We start from the raw sequence: 19,897 nt of genomic DNA on the forward strand, positions 1-19,897 counted from the left end.
TTCCTGGTCTACGTCATACGTACTACATTCCCTTTTCTTCAGACTCCCTCTACCTGATTTCATTGTCAGGTAACTCTTGCTCTAGTCATACTCACCTGTATTGACGAGGTTGCCGAGGATGAAACAGCAAAGTTTGGCTACTTTATAATCATCCCGCTGGCGGGACATCGTTGCGAGGATTTCCGAATGACCTGCATTCTTAACAATTTCTTCCGAAAGTTCTTCTGCAACAGATATATATGAATGTTAGTTTTGATTGAATGTGTTTATGTATCACAGTTTATGTTGCATCCGATTACATTATTTACAAATAAATCTGTCCATTTATCGGATATCTATTATGATTATACATACTGTTATGGTATGTACATAAAGATATAATAATTTATGAAGACAATCGTGTATATATCAGTATAAATAGGAGGTCACATTTTACCGGTTAGTGAGACGTTGCCGAGTATTTCCAAGACGGAGAGTAGGAGCGGGATGTGGTCGCCATGGTTACGGATAACCTGTAGCAGGATGGCGATCCCATTCTCACGGCACACCTGTATACAACTGGCCTCTGTGTGGGACAGATATTCATCAAATAATTTTCTACGAAATGAAGTCAGGTCGAATTAATTCAAATTATGAAATTCCCTTAGTCATGAAGAAAACGAACAAAACTTGTAGAACACATGCGGTATTTATAACAATACATGGATTTAAACAATTAACCAAATAAAGAACTCTATACAGATAAGAAATTCTTTTATCAGATATTACTGCAGACAAACGATATATGTATAAAACTTGTCTCAAAGTTTACATATCGACCGGAATCTTTGTAAAGCCAACACTGATGAACTTATTGAAGATACATATCTATTTTGAAAAAATTCGTTGGGATGACGTCCAGCTTACCGGAATTGGTGGACAAGGCCACTAAAGTTTTACAGGCCGCTAGGTGGAGCTCTGTGTTATCCATAAACGTCGCCATGGCTGCCACCATGGCCGATATAGCTTCCTGTTTCTTCATCAGAACCTCGATGTCATCTGTGCGTACATAAACACGAACCCATTTAAACGTTTATATCAGAACATAATATCTGTTGTCTTTTGAATATTTCGTATTATCTTAATAAATATTGTGTTGTAGAATACCAATGATTACGTTTCATAAACTGACCTAGTCTCTAGTAAATGACGGAAATCTCTTTAAACAACGTATGACATAATTGAAAAAAATCATGTTTGCGTAAACATTCCATATGTAGATAGTGTAAAGTTTAAACTGTGATGCGGAAGGATTATTTAACATGTTAAAATATGACCTGATCTAAATATCTACCCATAACAGCAACGCCGTATATCAATTACAAATCGATTAGTCTCGTGAAACAACGATACAACAGCTGTAGCTTAGATTAACCCACCATTATATTTCAGTAATGTAAATGAATTATCAGTAAATTACGTTTGAAGTTGTACGAGTGGGTATAATTACCGTCATCAGCAAATCTCTCCATATCCAAGCACGCCTTTATCTGACTCTGGCAATTAGCGGGCTCTGACTTCATGGCACTGATGAGATCACTGATCGACAAACGTCTGACATCATTGCTGATTGTTAAGTTGTCTGAAAAGTACGATTTGTTAAAAACACCAAAAACTAATCATGTTTGTTATCGAACATTACCTAAGGTTACTTTAAAATGTCTTCATTTGAGATAGTATCTGATTGTTAACTGCCCGAATGTTTCCCCACTTTTCACATACAATATTCTTTTTGTTTTGTGACACTTACTTTGTGGCGGCATGTTGTCCAGTGGTATCTGATTTTCTGTATCCAAGTATCTGGAATCGTCGACTGGAACGAATAAATTAAATGTAAAAGATTTTGAAAAAATAAAGAAAAGAAAAAATAAATAAAAAAGAAAATAGAAAGAAGTATGCCAAAAAAAAGGAACGAAAGCAAACAAAGAGAAAAAAAAGGAGAAATTATGGACAAAATGCACGAACGACTATCCAAAAATTACCACTGCCGCAAAAACACTTTTTAGAGAATGGATTAGTGCAATTTTACGTTACAGAGTGTGCTGAACCAACGAAATGTCTGTTTGTAAAACATCAGATTGATTTTATGAGTACCATGCTGACGTCACGAAAGGACACGTGACACATATTCTATTTGTATTGTTCTTTGTTTGGAAAATTTTGAGACATGTTTTGGACAACAGGGATGTTTTTATCTCCAGTTCGTGATATAGGGGAGTCAGTGGAGACAAAACACTATCTTCTATATAATCGCACGGCTAACAGTCGCTGGAGACTTGAATACTCTACTGTTTTTACAAGACTTGTGAAATATTAATATCTTATCTAGTGCCGTGATAAGTATCTGTTTCATCTTCACTTCCTTTTACACAAAATCTTACTGAGGCAGTAAAACAAGCATTCAACTTAGACACATTTAAAAGCAAAAAACAATTATGTCAAAAATATAACCGTTGTGTACAAAATGCAACTAATGTGTGAACACTGTGTCATAGTGTGTAGAATTCGATTTTTGTTCTGTAAAATAATATTATGGAAGATGTTATTAGAGATGAAAAAGGTTTTGTTTCGTGGATTGCTTTAATTTTCTAACAAAGACATATTTTTTGTTTGTACAATGTTATCATGAATAAAATATGATTTTGATAGGAATTGTTATCGTTGTCTATATACGAAAAGTGCTTATCCTGACTTTGAAGCCCACCTCGTTCGTCCCCTTTGTAGAAACCATTTCTTTTCCTATTTAAGACCAGTACTATGTCTTATGTAAACCACTGCATGTATTTTAAATTGAATGAACTACTGCCCCGATTGAAGTACTTTGGATCTATATCTTCTTTTGTTTCCCCACTATTAGGCGGTCCCTGCAGGTAGAGCGTAAGAATTGTACCTGCTGCCCCCATTGTATGATCGAACGAGGCGACTAAATTTGGGATCTTATCTTTTCTATTCTTTCTGAACAACTTTTTTCTTCCTAATGTCTTCCTTGCCAGAAAATGGAATATTTGGGATCTATATTTTTCTTTTTCACTTTTATACTTCTTATTTCGCTGGTGCCTCATTAGCAGTTGACCCCCAATCAAACAAACGAAACATTTATAATAACTCTTATCACAAAGTAAACATGTATCATAACTCTTATCACAAAGTAAACATGTTTCATAACTCTTGTCACAAAGTAAACATGTTTCATAACTCTTATCACAAAGTAAACATGTATCATAACTTTTGTCACAAAGTAAACATGTATCATAACTCTTGTCACAAAGTAAACATGTATCATAACTCTTGTCACAAAGTAAACATGTTTCATAACTCTTGTCACAAAGTAAACATGTTTCATAACTCTTATCACAAAGTAAACATGTATCATAACTTTTGTCACAAAGTAAATATGTATCATAACTCTTGTCACAAAGTAAACATGTATCATAACTCTTGTCACAAAGTAAACATGTATCATAACTCTTGTCACAAAGTAAACATGTATCATAACTCTTGTCACAAAGTAAACATGTTTCATAACTCTTGTCACAAAGTAAACATGTTTCATAACTCTTATCACAAAGTAAACATGTATCATAACTTTTGTCACAAAGTAAATATGTATCATAACTCTTGTCACAAAGTAAACATGTATCATAACTCTTGTCACAAAGTAAACATGTATCATAACTCTTGTCACAAAGTAAACATGTATCATAACTCTTGTCACAAAGTAAACATGTATCATAACTCTTGTCACAAAGTAAACATGTATCATAACTCTTGTCACAAAGTAAACATGTATCATAACTCTTGTCACAAAGTAAACATGTATCATAACTCTTGTCACAAAGTAAACATGTATCATAACTCTTATCACAAAGTAAACATGTATCATAACTCTTATCACAAAGTAAACAGTACTGTTGGGATAACTGTAAAAATATTGGAATGAGTTGTTGATGTTCATTCAAGCGTGCTCCGGCATTAACCATAGTCTATAAATACAGTCGGCTATATTTTATTACATATTGCAGTTGTTATGCCAGAGATATATGCTTGTTAACGTTCACCTGAAAAATATATGATATCATGTATTACAACTATTCGTTTGCTATTGATAGTTTTGTATCTTTTCAACTGTTCGTGTATTTCTTTGAGTGAACGTCTATTTTAGTCTCGTTTGACCCTTAATGAATGAAATTGTCGTTGGACCGTAAACAATACGAACACAAAAGCAAAACATGATGTTATATCTGACAAAGGTTTATGTTTGTTTGAACTGTATTTAATAAGAACAGAAATGTTGGTATCTTGATCTTCGTTTGGCTCTCACACAAAACGTTGTGTAATCATAATGACTTGATGCAATTCATTATATGATAATGAAAACAAGCATATAGACGGTAGACTGATATCGCCTGTGTATATTAAACCAATACCACAGTCGTGATAAGTAAATTACAAAGCAATAGATATAATAACTTAAGTAGATTATATACAGTAGTCGGTAACGTCGACAGATTAGATTATATGTTACACCCTGACTTAACCCTCCCCAAACTATTAAGTCTGATTGACGGAGGAATGCTATTTAAATAAATTCTGATGTTCACTTGGATTTTATTAGAAAAAAAAAAAAATCCCGCACAAACAAATATATTTCGACCAGGAATATGGGTTCAAACAAACATGAATGTATTATCATAAAAAATAAATTGAAGTAAGTGGTTAGCCATTCGAGAGTTTCTTGTGTATGCGTGCCGCTAGCAGGTTGGCCTCCTCTTGTGTGCTGGAATGTTTCCATCTGTCCCCACTATCAATAGCATATCAAAATAGACTGTGACGCAAATGTTTGACACTTGATCAGTTAACAGATCTATTGCCGGCAAGTTTTATATGAAAAAAGGAAAAATTCTGAAAAATTTCAGATTTTCGTTGTAAGACGAGTACCATGAATCGCTATGCGTGTACATTTGTTATTCACATCAATACTCCTGTCAGTAACAGATTGAATATGTTCGTAAACTAATCACACTTTGAACATTCGACCCTGATATAGACATACTTAATGAAGCTGGTTATGCCAGTATTGACTTGTACACTGTACATATACAGTGATAAAGTCGTGGTTATTAAAATCTTATCCGAGTCAGCTTATATTGTTTGGCCCATATTTTTTTATTATTAAATAAAAATGTGACATGAATTGGAAATTAAATCGACAAAATATCATACAAGATGAAAAATAATTGATTCACCTTGGACGTAGACGGAGGTTTTGTCTACATGAAATTTATCTTGATGTGCTATATACACATATATTTTTTAGATTTACAACAACTGCCTTTTCCTCTTGTCAGTTTTTGACATTGAATGTGAATGTTAAGTAATTTTAAAGTACAGAAAAAATCTGACAATTATAAATAACAGCAACGCCTCTCGATATATTGATGATCATCAGTAAAATTCAACCGATTAAAATCACGGAAACGCACCAGCGATTTATTGACGGTATCAAATAGTGCGTTCAAAATTGATAGTTATAAACCATTCCTGATGAAAGCACCGCTGCAGGTCAGGGAGTGAGGAAGGAATACAACTGCTGTTACCCACTGCACGATCTTTATTAGCTATTTATGTGGGGACCCCTGCAGAATTGGGGATTTGCATTTGTGTCCTCCTTCTACTTACATGTACTACAGGACAGAAACAACGACCCAAATAATTGTGCTGCACCCATTGTAATAACTGGTATATTGGTATTTCTACTTCCAACTACTTTTCGTTTCCTAACGCCTTGAATAGAACTACCTCACCTTATGGTTTACTGTTGACGTTTGCCAAGGCGAGGAAGGCAATGGGTTCTATCCCCAGACCGGGATATACCAAGGTCCTTAAAAAAGTTGTTCTTATTCCCTGCGCTTAACGTTCAGCATTAAGGGGAATTGCAACGACTGGTTCACCCGTTGTCAGTATAATGTGACCGGGCAGAATGCTGTGCTGGGTGCTTTTGACATGGTTATTACAGTGAGATAGCACTAGATAGACGGCATCACATCCGCGTTACACCAACATGCACACATACATAAAAGACACGGACGAATGTCCTAAAATGACTCATATGACGTTAAATTTTGTAAGTTCAACCAATCATTCCTAATAGAAGCCGTCGTCCGTACCGTCATTGAAAAAGACATTCCCTGGCAGCTTTAATCACCAATATACATTATGTACGTACACTGTACACATACAGCATCCAGCATACACATATGCTTGCATACATGCTACACATTTGAATGTACATATTTCAATTTTAACCAAACGTTTCGTTTGATTCGATACATTTGAGACAGAGAGTGAAGTGACAAATTGTCAGCGATAAAGTTGCGTTCCTAGTTCGTTGATCACTATTTTTTCTGAAAGTGTTTTTATATAACAGAAGTCATTATGTACATTGCCTTTGTGTGAAAATGTAAAAATAGTACATATGTGACTGAAGGATATCGGGTTATCTTAGTCGGGGGCTAAGACTCTGTAACATAATCCGAACCGAGGCGAGGCGTAAGCCGAGGTCCTTATGTTACAGAATCTTAGCCGGTGTCTGAGGTGCGAGAAATATTCCTGTAGTACCATAAATACGAAAACAATAACATACGGATTGGTCGTGACGCCATTTGTGATGATTGTTGTGATGCTTGGCTGTCTGCGTTGACACAAAAAAGACATTATACGAGAGGACGGACGCATTTATCTGTCGAATTATGTCTGTTTAGAATATGCCGTCCCTACAGGTACGGCGTAAGAATTGTACCTGCTGCTCCCATTGCATAATCGTATGAGGCGACTAAATTTGGGATCTTATCTTTTCTCTTCTTTCTAAACAACTTTCTTCTTCCTAGTTGCTCCCTTTACAATGCCTCACTTTTGGGTGTCCTGCTGGTTGTCTTCGGCAGTATGTTTCAGTGAGACAGCACTATAACAAGGAGACAACCACGAACATATCGCCGCCTACCAAAACACACACGCATACACTACACGCATGCATCTTGCAAACCCCAACACACATATCCTGGTTCCCATAACCACCGTCTCATACATACGCTTGCATCCATGCCAAAACACCACAGATACATATACATTACAAGTCCTTTATACAATCAGAATAGTTCAGATGTTATATGATTCACTTGCACTTTATCAATGATGTCATTTTTTTTCTGAATCTGTCTTTACAGAATTTGTTACTTAACGGTACAGAGAACAGTTTAGGTGAAATGTAGCATGGAAATATTCCTCCACTTTATACAGTATTATAGCGTTTATATTTATTGCGGTTTTTATAGTTTATACAGTAATGGTTATGTTAAATAAGTAGACTACATGTACGTATGGGTCAGTGTGTTGTATGTTGTGTAGTAGATGTAGGTCACTGTACGGCATAGTTGTGCATTAGAGTAGGATTGTGACGGCATAAATGCGTATTTTAAGTAACGCGCGGCTAAATATAACTACGGTACGGCCAATCAGAGAGAGTGAGGAGCGCGTTTGGTGAGGAGCGCGTGAGTGGCCCTGAGGAGCTGATGTCAGTCAATGCTGATGCAGTTTGTGAGCACATATGAGGTAGTGAGAGTGAAAAATAGGACAGAATAGTATTAGTATAGGACTTACTCCGCGTTGGTTCATAACAGGATAATTATCATTGGATTTAACTTATGCGCGTACATGAGAATTAATCCTTATTTAACAACACGCATACATTACACACATGCATCTTGCACACAGGGGAGGCCGTCCTTAAATGATCATAGCTGTTGATAGGACGTTAAACAATACTAAACCAAACCAAACCAAACCAAACCAAATGCGTCTCTCAGTCAGGGTTTAGTGTTGGTTAAGCAGCTAAGGTATGTATAAGATACAATTTAATCACTGCTATATTAATTAAAATATCTTTAACGAAAAAACAACAAGAAGTTGACTTCTAACAGATCAGCATGATAGCCAAACACCATAATAAAAGTATTTCAATTATAATCTCAAAAAGCTAAGACTGGCATATCACCCAAATTCACGTTAAGCTAACTATACTAGCGTTGCACCTTATTGCTAATGTGTGGCTTAGTGTTGCTGTTATCATACAATGTTAGCTTGCAGCTGATAACTAAGATTACCAGCGTTACCCCCGATTTTAAAATGTCAATTCAGATTTGCTCTGTCGAAGTATCTATAATAACACCAATATATATGTGTATGACTTTTTGTTTGATTAAACAAAATAATACTACCGTTTAATACCTTCAGCACGATATCGTGCTATTCCGGTATTGATAAAATGATGTTCTATGTTATGATTCGAGAAACGGGCCTTAGATAACATTGAGTGTGACAATATTGTGCTTAACTTGTGATACTTTGGTCCAGTAAACCAGTCAAGTAAAATTCAATTTATCAAGGCGTCTTATTTTTAAGCTATGCGATAATAAACTTTCAGCAAACTTTTATCTCTAAAGATATTAAAAAACAGTAGACCAAGCTAAATAAAGACGGAGAAGGAATGCGCTGGGTACATGCACTGAAAGAGACAGGTATCAGGATTAAGTACAACCATGTGTAATAGTTAGGTTGTACCTATAATAGGAATTGGACTATATATAATTTTACATCAAAATTCACGTGGTAAAAACCACATCAATGTTAACATTTAAAAACCACATCAGTGTTCACACCTAGAAGAACAAAAGCGTTCACAGAGAAAACAGAATGAGCAGAAAAAGCCATTTGCTACATGATTAACGAACTTCTGGTGATGCTCATCAAAATTATGCATATGAATTAATTAATGATAGTCAAATTAATTAATTGGCAGCTAAGGTCATATCAGAACGGTGTCCACGGATGGCGGAACTACTCGAGAACCTCTTTAAAGTGTCCTCTCAATGAAATGTAATCAGTTGAAGTTAAATTTAAAAAAAGCACTTCAGCTTGCCTAACTAGGAAGAAGATAGTTGTATCCCTTGGGTGATTTGACAGTGTGCGGAATACAAAGTCGACATCAAAAACAGCTGAAAAATATGTTGAGGAGGTTTTATCGTAGGTTATAGAGTTTATAGTAAAATATCCACACCAAAAACGTTACGCTCCATCAGTATCTTTTCCACTTCCTAACCATTTACCAAATTTAATAAACGTTTGCTTGACAATACTCCACTAAACTGACATGTTTTAACCAAAAAAGTGTACTTCATGTCTATGATCGTCGTTTGGTAACAAAAACTACGATGCTTTGAGATGTGTCTCCTCCTCAACCGTAGAATTAATTTTGATTTATCACGACTAAGTAGGCTCTGTGCTGGTTACATTCGCCATTTCATATCTAAGAGGTAGCACTCTAACATCGGCATCATGTTTCGCTCATTCGCAAAGAGGCAAATACATCAACATACCCTTCAAATGCATATACGTTACACACACACGGAAGCATGATACATTTGTATCTGTGTTATATTGGTTGGGGAATATGGGCCTGGACTGGTAATATAAACTCATTTGATAAAACACGCATAACTCATGAAACAAACATGTCAAATAGTCGAAACTACTCGTTGTCTGTGATTTATCTTACGTGCAAATGTAACCCCGGTATTTTCTGGCGTTAAACAAGCTGAGTACTGTAGAATCATTTATTTTCGTGGGGTAAAAATATCTTGTTTTTAATATAGCACCCTGTTTCAAGGACATTATATTTGACTGATTTCTGATTTCCTCCCATCTATATCATACCAAATTTATGTTTTCGTGGGGATTTAATTTCGTTGAATTTTGTTATCCAGGAAATAAACGAAATTTAATGTCCCACGAAAATATATGAATTTACAGTATCACATATGAGCGTTATCGGTGTTCCAAACATACATCCGGCCAATAGTTATATAACCGGCATCATTCACATTACTGGTAATTGAACCAGGATACAATAAAATTAATAAAACAATTTGTAGAAATATCAAGCATGACAATGATAATGATAAGAGACGCGGATGCCTCGCTCTAAAGACAGCGTTTGTTGATTATACTACTAACAGACAACGGTAAGGCTATGATAAATGCCAAGCTTTAATATCGAGTGAAACCTTGAATGAACCTTGTTTCCAGTAAAGTTTTGCGAGAGAGACAAACATATTGATGATATGTATAATACACCATTATAGCTAACTTCTTTCCTTTTTTTTCTTTGACGTAGAGTCACAAAATTGCACGGAAATATTGTATAGTACATTGGTGTCCTAAAGCAAACACCGTTAAATTTCAGAAAAGTGTAATCAGAATTTAGTTCTTGCGGTTAACGTTGTCGCTGTTTTAAAAAAAAAATGCCCTAGTAATGTAATAAGAATAAATTACGAAGATCTTAGCTATCTTCGTAATTCTATGTAAATGTATATATACTTACAGTTAATTATAAATATCATGGAGATGTAAATCTCTGTGTCCGTAAGGTTTAGTGGTAGATGTGTCACATCTCCCGTGTCTGAAGAGTATTAACATTATCCACCCCATGTTAGTAAATATACGGTTGTGGGGGCGGGTCATAAACTGTTATTATCCCCTGTCGGTATAGTGTCAGCGTTACCCATCAAAAAAACATTGGAAAAATCATGGTTGTGAGGGCGTGTCACTAACACCTGTCTGTTGTGTTAACATTATCCACTCCTCATATTATATCTGTAACTATACGGTTGTGAACGGGTAGGATGGTCTATTACACGTCATCCTGAGACTAGCCTGGGTAGAGTGGGCGTGGCCTATATTTATTTTATGTAGACAGTTGTTATGTTTGGTTCACTAATAAATTAACATCAGTAAATATGACTATATACTGTAAGGAGACAGTGTAACATAGGATCTATTTAAAAAGTATAATCAATAGTAAATATGACTTTATACGGTAAGGAGACAGTGTAACATAGGATCTATTTAAAACGTATTATCAATAATAAATATGACTATATACTGTAAGGAGACAGTGTAACATAGAATCGATTTAAAAAGTATAATCAATAGTATAAATATGACTTTATACGGTAAGGAGACAGTGTAACATAGGATTTATTTAAAACGTATTATCAATAGTAAATATGACTTTATACGGTAAGGAGACAGTGTAACATAGAAATTACTTAAAAAAGTATAATGAATAGTAAATATGACTTTATACGGTAAGGAGACAGTGTAACATATAATTTATTTAAAGCGTATCAATAGTAAATATGACTTTATACGATAAGGAGACACAGTGTAACATAGGTTATATTTATCCATGTTGTCCGACGTATCAGACATAAGCATTGACCAACCTTTAGGCAGATACATCCGATATTAATAACCAAGTGGTGCTCAAGGCAACAAGATATAACCATATTTTAACAATAATTCGTTTCAACTAGCCGTTCCTCGTGAAAGATTGAGAAAATAACGTACCTTCTATTTTCTGCTGCATGATTCATAACTGATGTGGAAATCTCCAGTTTGATTATTGATTTGACTTGGTGCCCTACACTTTGGGACACAAAAGCGATACAGAAACAAATTGTTTCGATTGACATATTGGTAATTTGTCTCTTTTCTAACTACTTTTTCAATTTAATACATCTTACTTGATCAATACTTGCGGTAAAAGTATTAACAACAATACATACTGTCCCCGGACAGAGACAAATCCCTTTGAGTTGTTCGTAAACCTGTGAACGCTATTTCCATATGATTTTATGGTGCAGGAAAAACCAAAACAAAAGAAAGACATGTTTTACCTCCAACCTTAGTATACAGGTAATGTCGACTACATGAAACAACGACGGGGATCAACCTTTCGTTGAATGTTTGAAAAAAAGGGAATTAATATTTTGTTAGCTGAAATACTTTAAATCACAATATCCCGTCTTTATTAAGAAATCTTGCGGTATGATTTGAATAACGACAACTAAGTTTAGGTATCTTTCTATGTATTTTAAAATTGGACGCGAAATGCAAGAAAAAACTGAGGAAAAGTCTTATTTATTAAATGCGCCGCAAATTATTCCGCTTCATCAATCAATGGTTACATACATATTTCAGTCATAATAAATGTTTGCTTTATATAGGTCCCTTACACATCCCATTCCTTATTTAAACACATTTAACCTCGGGCTACGTTGTCTCCATGGTGACAATATAACTCAACAATTCTGGAAGATTGCACGTAGTTGATCATACTTCGTAAATGAGCTTATAATAAAATACAGGTTTACACATACCACAAGTTTAAACAGACACTGAACTGTCAAACTGTATCATTATCAATTAGATGTTACTTATCATGATTATATGAAACAATATCCGGCTACTTCGATATTTCTCTACACAACAACCAGATCATCCCAACATCATCATTAACGACCTTTTCGTTAACTTAACAATACTTCAAGCTAAAGGGTAATTTTGAAAAACAAAAGTCCATTTATAACTGCGTTCAACAGTGTTGTTAAGCTGAGAATACATTCCATTATGTACATATATGAACAAAAAGTATTTACAGCATAGCAGGACTGCGAAAAGGTCTGTTAGCTTGATGTGGCGTTTACTAGCTCGTTCGTTCCAAAGTATATTTTTTTTCAGTTTTCCTTACGCAAGATAAGTTGTTTCTAGAAAACATACATTTGTGTAATTCCTATTAATTAAGTTAGTAATATTGTGACTTTTTTTAAAAACAAATTAGTAAGCGAGCTTCAACGGCGATTTTCAGAAAAATCAGATTTAATACAAATTAACCATTTTGAATATTTGTACCGTTCTGGTAGAAGTATCCATTCATACATTTATTAGTCTGGATCTTTACTCACAATGTATGTATACAATGATCCCCTCCATAATTTACTTCCCGCTGTGTTATCTAGACTACTGTAAACGTTATCTGTATAATCGGTGCGATGCACGATACACATGCAGACCCCTATTAACCTATAAATGTGTGTTACTCTCCTCCATCACAGACGCTTGCATTCCAGGGCCTTAATACGAGGAATGTTTTATAGCGGAAACAAAACATTAGCACAGTTTAAATAATATATACTAATAAGGTACACTTGTAAGCTGTGTTATTAGTTATTAACGGAATTTGCCCTGAGAAACTGGTGATTTGTTTTTAGATTTTGTTCAGGTTTGAATATATTAAAGACTGTCTACAGTCAATTATACAGTCTGTTTTTAAATATCCCATCTTACACCAGTCTTTATAAAAAATAAAAAAAATAAAAAAAATAATTACGGACTGTCTTGTGCATCTAACAAATAAAATCCGTCTTAATCAAGCTCTTCATTAATAAAAATGATAGCCGTCATTTATCATTTTCATACAGTTATAAGCTCTCATCAATCAAAGTAAGCCTGTCACACCAAATATAAACCCTATGACGGAGATAGTTGGTTTATCATCGCTCATATACATAAGGGTTAAACATACAGAGGTGCCTTATTACATAATCAACCTAAAAACGTTAAATTGCGAAGCATAATTGCAACAGTTATAATGTGACAGGGACATTTATAGAGATTTGATGTGTTAATAATACCTAAATCTAGAATTCATTTTAGTACAAATATTTATATGTTATCCGCTATTGAAAGTAAAACAATAATCTTCCACGCTAAGCATCCACGCCCACATATTAACAACACTTTTATTCCGACTGCCTCTCCTCTGTTTCCTTTCGTTTCATATTGACACCTCTCTAAATTTATTCCGAACAATTTGAAATAAATAGTCCTTTAAACTATGACGGTTGCTTATCCATATATTGTATACCTTACATAAAGACCGCGAGCCATGATAAAACACAGACTTTAAACATTTATAGAAATAAGTTATTATATCTAATGACGCACATACCTTCAATGGGCTTCACTGAGTCAGAATGTATATGCAATATAAACCAATTTAAATGTTGAACAGAACTATCCAGACACACAATAAATAAATTAATAAACAACCAGCAAAATTATACTAGAAATATTAAATTATGAAAAACACTGGCAGTTGTAAAGTTTCCGTGAATTCCTGACGTGAAACATTTTTTTCACATGACCACACAAGAGATGAAATTACACCACATTACAACATAGTAAATGTAAGGTGTTGTTTTACTTAACCACCGACTGTGTGTATGATAGTTTTATTGACGTTAATGGTTTGTGACCCAGTAATTACCCAGGGTCAACTCTCACCCCCACCCCCTCACGTCTACAACACACACAATCTTCTAACCACATTCTCCATTTTCTTTCCGATTTCCTTACTGCATTTTCCTCATAGCACTCCCAATAATCTCTGTTATTCAACAAACTCACTTTCATGGTAACGATCTGATAAGCAAGTGCCAATTAACCTATAATTGCCTGTGAGTCTGCTTCATTACAGAAGCACTGACGTCAGCTAGCTAAATCGTACTGCACTTGGGTCCGGAATGTTCATATCGGAATAAACTATTTACATCGTTTAATTAATTCCGCATATTAATATTCTATATGACTGTAAGGTGTGTTATTAGTTATTATAAGAGTTCATCTGTCGACTTTGTTCTAGACATGTTACATCTACATGTAACTGTTTAAAACTAATATTACATTACAGCTGTAAATACCTCGTCAAATACCATTCCCAATAATTTTTATATAATAAAAATAATAAACTAAGGTCTCCATTGATACAAATAAAATAACGATAGATCCTCAATAATAATTTATATAGCATAATTACTTATATCATTAATGTTAAGAAGTTTGGATTTGACTAGATACGGAAATACAGTATCACATACAGATAATGGGCTATATGATCAATCATGTAGGCAAATTTGTAACAATAAATAGAAACAGCTTTAATCAATCTTATAAGTTAAGATAAACGTACGCATGCTAAAATATATAATCAATCTTTCCAACATTACACAGAGAAAAAAGTCGCAAGTTATAATATGCTGGAAATATATTTATATAGCATATAGCATATAGCATGTATTATAAATATGGCATCCGTTAAGGGAAGGAAAAAGCGCTTCAATCCTTTTTTTTCTTGAAATTAGTCACCCTTTCGTATACTTGCTAGACCTTCATGGTATATTTTACTAAAACAACCCTATTATAAAACAGTGAAATGAATAAATCATGCAGGCGAGCCGTAACATCTAATAATTCAAAATTGTTTTGTTTGCAATAGCAAAGACCACGTGATGTTCTGCATACCTTGTCTACGGCTCACTTACACACATGCAGAACACACATGGAGGCACTTCCTTTTATGACAGTCCCTGAAGGTAGAGCGTAAAAATTGTACCTGCTGCCCTCATTGTGTGATCGTAAGAGGCGACTAAATTTGAGATCTTATCTTTTCTCTTCTTTCTAAACAACTTTCTTCTTCTTAATTTCTCCCTTGACAATGCCTCACTTTTGGCCTGTAGTTGCGCGTTCGCGCCTGTGAGGAAGGCTTTGGGTTCCGTCCCCTGGCCGAGACATACCAGAGTCTGTAAAAATGGTGGTTTCTACTCCTGCTTAACGCTCAGCAATTTTGGAGTTGGACGACTGGTTCGCCCGTTGTCAGTATAATGTGACCGGGTGGGGTGTCCTGCTGGGTTTTCTTTTCTTCGGCAGGTAGTATGTTTCAGTGAGGAAGCACTTTAAAGTCGGCATCAGTTCAGCACTATCACAAGGAGACAAACACGAATATATCGCAGCCTCCCAAAACACACACACGTCCTTAAGACCATAGCTGTTGATAGGACGTTAAACATCACTAAACCAAACCAAATCAAACCTTATATGACCTAAGCTGTTAAGTCCTTAAACAAAATAAAACCATACCAATGCATCAACGTAACATGTCTTTATGATACTTGACGCGATCATTACTTAGAAACAAAACAATTTTACTCTATTATTTAAACTACAATTATGTTACCGGATCAGTGCCTATATTGAATCATGCTGTTATTACTTGTACGACCTCTATACATGAGCCTTATATATCAGGTTGGTGATGTTCATCAGAATATTCCAAGGAAACCCAAGTTGATATAGTTCATATACTGCAACACTGTGGATATTATCTTTTACAGGTAACAATTTTTCAGATAAAATGGACTTTGATGAATGACCTTCATCCGCTATAGACACCATCGGTATATGGTCTTAGTTGTTGTGTGGCCCCATCAGCTGTTGAAAGTATTGCTGTCGTTGATTTGAGGACTAAAGGGAATTTGATTATGTATAAGAATGTTCGAATCGAATGAAGTGCTATTTATAGACATACAGACAGCTCAAAGAATGTGTTTGTTTGGGGTGTAACGTGTCTCGAAAGCTAAGGGCATATAAAGACGGGGGCCTAGAGTGACACCACCAAAAGCAGCAGCAGGAAAGTGAGCAAATATATAGATACTAAGTGTTGCCATTGGAGTAATAAATAGACTTTGGTTTGTTTTATGTCCCAAACAGGAAAGACATAGACGGAAACACTGGTATCTGCAGGGAGTCCCACATTTGTCGCCACTTACAACATGCAGTGGGATACAGGAAGCACATTTCACCTCGAACCTGCCCCGGTGAAAAGCCGTGAAGAAGGTTTGTTAAACTATTACACTGATATTCAATGAGATTTGTCTTCCCTACGGAACCTTTATACAATATACATGACATACTTAAACCATCAAACGAACGCAATCGCACATTTGCCGCGGAAAAGAAAATCCTTAAATTGATTCTGGTGTTTGAGAGATGTATTTATTATAGAAACTAAGAGGCAGTACTCACCATTGCGATTAAGTGTATCTAGTTCCAGGGTGGTGTACATAACAACATTGTTTCCGGTATATATCCGAGTTTTGTGTCGCGCCAAAACGTGCATCTCGGCGTGCTATAGTCTGATCGCTAACCCAGTCACAATAATTCTTCTGTTGTCTCGCTGTCCAGTCACTTATAACAAAGGGTTTAACTAATATACGCAAAAATAACTGTTCTGGTGGATATCAGAATGTTGCGCCACCAATGATTCGACGGTTGTATCTACTTGCCATCAAAACTCAGACTGTGCCAATCTCTACCTCATGTTAATCCTCAGCGTCTTCCCCTTTTTAGCTACCACTAATCCACGAAATAATCTCCGGGCTACCACCACTCATCAGCCCCTTGTACCAATGTCTCTTCGGTGCTTTTGGAGAGAAAAAATATTTTATGTTTTCGATAAAATTCTAGTCGGTTTACCATACAGCCACGTTCTGCTCGGAGCGCTTGTTTTCGGATTACCGAAATTCCAGTAGCGTGACCTGATCACCGGCATGTATTAATAATTACTGTTCCTGTAGAAATTCGCGCACCGTTACTGTTCATACTGTTAAATATGACAAACTACGTCTCGAACAACTATGTAGAATGTACATATGTTTAGGCTATTTATAAACGCCATCAACCAATCCCAGTCATTTGTGGTGTAACAATTAGTGGCACGTGCTCAATCACCGATATAGACAACAGAGACATACCGCTCCGCCAAAACAGAAGTTCACCCCTGAAGTTAGGTGCAGGTGGCAATAAAGGTTTACATAACGATCTCACAAGTTTTGTAGCCTAACAATTCTAAGATTAAAATTAATGCACGTCAGTGAATTCACTGAATAAAGTTAACTTCATCATACTGCTATGGGAAATATTTATGTGAAAAAGATTTTTTGTAAAAAGAAACGGAAATATGCTTAAGTACAGGGACCTGTGTTCTTTGTTGGCTACTATTCCTCGCCTCTCTTGATATGCTGGTGACTATTAGTAACATCTTTATTTATACAGGATAACACATTTATTTATACATGGTAACATCTTTATGTATACCGGGTAACATATCTATTTATACAGGGTAACATTTTTATGTATACCGGGTAACATATTTATTTATACAGGGTAACATCTCTATGTATACCGGGTAACATATTTATTGATACATGGTAACATATCTATTTATACAGGGTAACATTTTTATGTATACCGGGTAACATATTTATTTATACCGGGTAACATATTTGTGTATACAGGGTAACATCTTTATGTATACCGGGTAACATATTTATTGATACAGGGTAACATATGTATTTATACAGGCTAATCTAATTTCCAATACTGTGCTGTAAAACAGAGACACTTTGCACATGGAGAATAAAAACGTTACAACATGCAGAATAAACTATATGTAACAATACATCGGGCATAAGATGTAAAGCAGTAACAAATTATTATATAAGATACAATCAATATCACAGTGATTACACATTGTTAAAATATTACTTGAAATAAAGTTTTGTAAAACTGCAAACAGTAACAGTTCATCTTAAATTGTCACTTAAGTCATGCCATAATGTTGTCCAAGTATACAACCGTTTAACATAGGTAGGTTTGAAGTTTGTTTACATTTGCAGATCTAGTCGTTCTAGTAGTGGCTTGTTCCTTAAATGTGAACGAAAGTAATAAAACTAGATGGGGCATCAACATATAAAATCTTATACGTTAAAACGCATTTTCTGTAACAATGGTAAGATCGGTAGCCAGTTTAGTTTCTAAAGAAGATATGCAGGAGGAGTAGTATGTAATAAGTTACTCTTTAAGTAATTCTGGCTGTCCCTTTCTCAGCAAAGTGTCCCCCTTTCAGCCACTGACCACGCCCACCGTTGTGATGTCCGTGGGAACTCCCTGTGTACCATTGTACCTTCCCTAACCACCAGGAACTAGCCTTACATGATACCAGAGTGTCACCACTCTGTCACCAAATGTAGCTTGTGGATGGGCACCCATCCAGCTTCTGACCACGCTCGACGGCGCTGAGATTTTTAGTACGTCCCAGGGCATCACTGGAAAAGCTACAGTAGCTAGCCAGGAGGCAGCATTCCCGCAGGCCCCCCCCCCCCCCCCCCCCCTTTTCCTTAGCTGTTCCACTTCGTTTACCATTGATAAATCAGGCTTTATCAGGCTTCACCACACCGTATGGTTATATACGGATACAAAACTTACAATTTACATTATTGTTTACAGGAGTTTAACACTACAAAACCAAATCGAACTACTAGACAATTACAGGTAAATTATTACTTCTTTTTGCAGTTTATGGAAATATGCACAACGATAAAGATGCTGACGTCACAACTGGAACTTAATACAAAAATAATAATGGTTAATGGACTGACATCGAAAGATAACGCATTTGCATTTATTTTCCAAAAAAAAGGAATCATCCATAGTACCTAATTGGACACTTAGGTATACTTCCCTTTCGATATCCTGAACATGTTTAGACCATGGCTGATTTGCATCAGTTATATATTCCGTCTTTGTGTATTGCAGAGTTATCTTCTCTTGGGAGCAGGTATTGATTGTTACGTCATTGGTCTGTGTGAGAAAATTACGTCGTTTTCTCAAAAATTGATGACGTTATTCTCACAAACACGTGATGTAACAATCAATACCTGCTCCCAAGAGAAGATAACTGTGCAATACGCAAAGACGGAATACGCTCAGGAGAATTCGGCATGGGATTCCTCAGTTTGGTATTATTAATATATGCAGTTTGTTTTAAATTCGAACAGTCATTGAAAACCTATTTTCCGAGTGTCCGAAAACGCACTATTCCTTAATGAAGCGAAGAGTGCAAATGACCGGTGTCTCGAATCTATATTGTTGACACAGCAATCGATAGATTGATTGATTTCAAAATAATTCTTTCCGAAGTATACATTAGTCGGCGATTTTCCCTGTAATATTTGTATCCACGGTGTGTGTGTGTGTGTGTGTGTGTGTGTGTGGTGGGGTGGGA

The 19,897-nt window shown here is 35.5% G+C and overlaps 1 protein-coding gene across 4 annotated transcripts in view; it reads right to left on the reverse strand.

The window, feature by feature from the left end:
- The window catches only part of LOC110461011 (leucine-rich repeat serine/threonine-protein kinase 2-like), a 52,959-nt gene that overhangs the window by 12,142 nt on the left and 20,920 nt on the right, over positions 1–19,897 (reverse strand). For 2 of the 4 annotated variants that reach the window (XM_021514272.1, XM_021514274.1), the window contains 5 exons: positions 1,790–1,852; positions 1,490–1,621; positions 907–1,038; positions 437–565; positions 96–224 (listed from right to left, as the gene is read on the reverse strand). In XM_021514272.1, coding sequence (XP_021369947.1) covers positions 96–224; positions 437–565; positions 907–1,038; positions 1,490–1,621; positions 1,790–1,852 — 585 coding nt within the window. Of the gene's footprint in view, positions 1–95; positions 225–436; positions 566–906; positions 1,039–1,489; positions 1,622–1,789; positions 1,853–10,474; positions 10,543–16,857; positions 17,485–19,897 lie in introns of those variants that run through there. The other 2 variants (XM_021514273.1, XM_021514275.1) reach the window with 2 other exon arrangements.

The sequence above is a fragment of the Mizuhopecten yessoensis genome, unplaced genomic scaffold (assembly GCF_002113885.1).
Source record: "Mizuhopecten yessoensis strain PY_sf001 unplaced genomic scaffold, ASM211388v2 scaffold10533, whole genome shotgun sequence".
NCBI classification, from domain to species: Eukaryota; Metazoa; Mollusca; class Bivalvia; order Pectinida; family Pectinidae; genus Mizuhopecten; species Mizuhopecten yessoensis.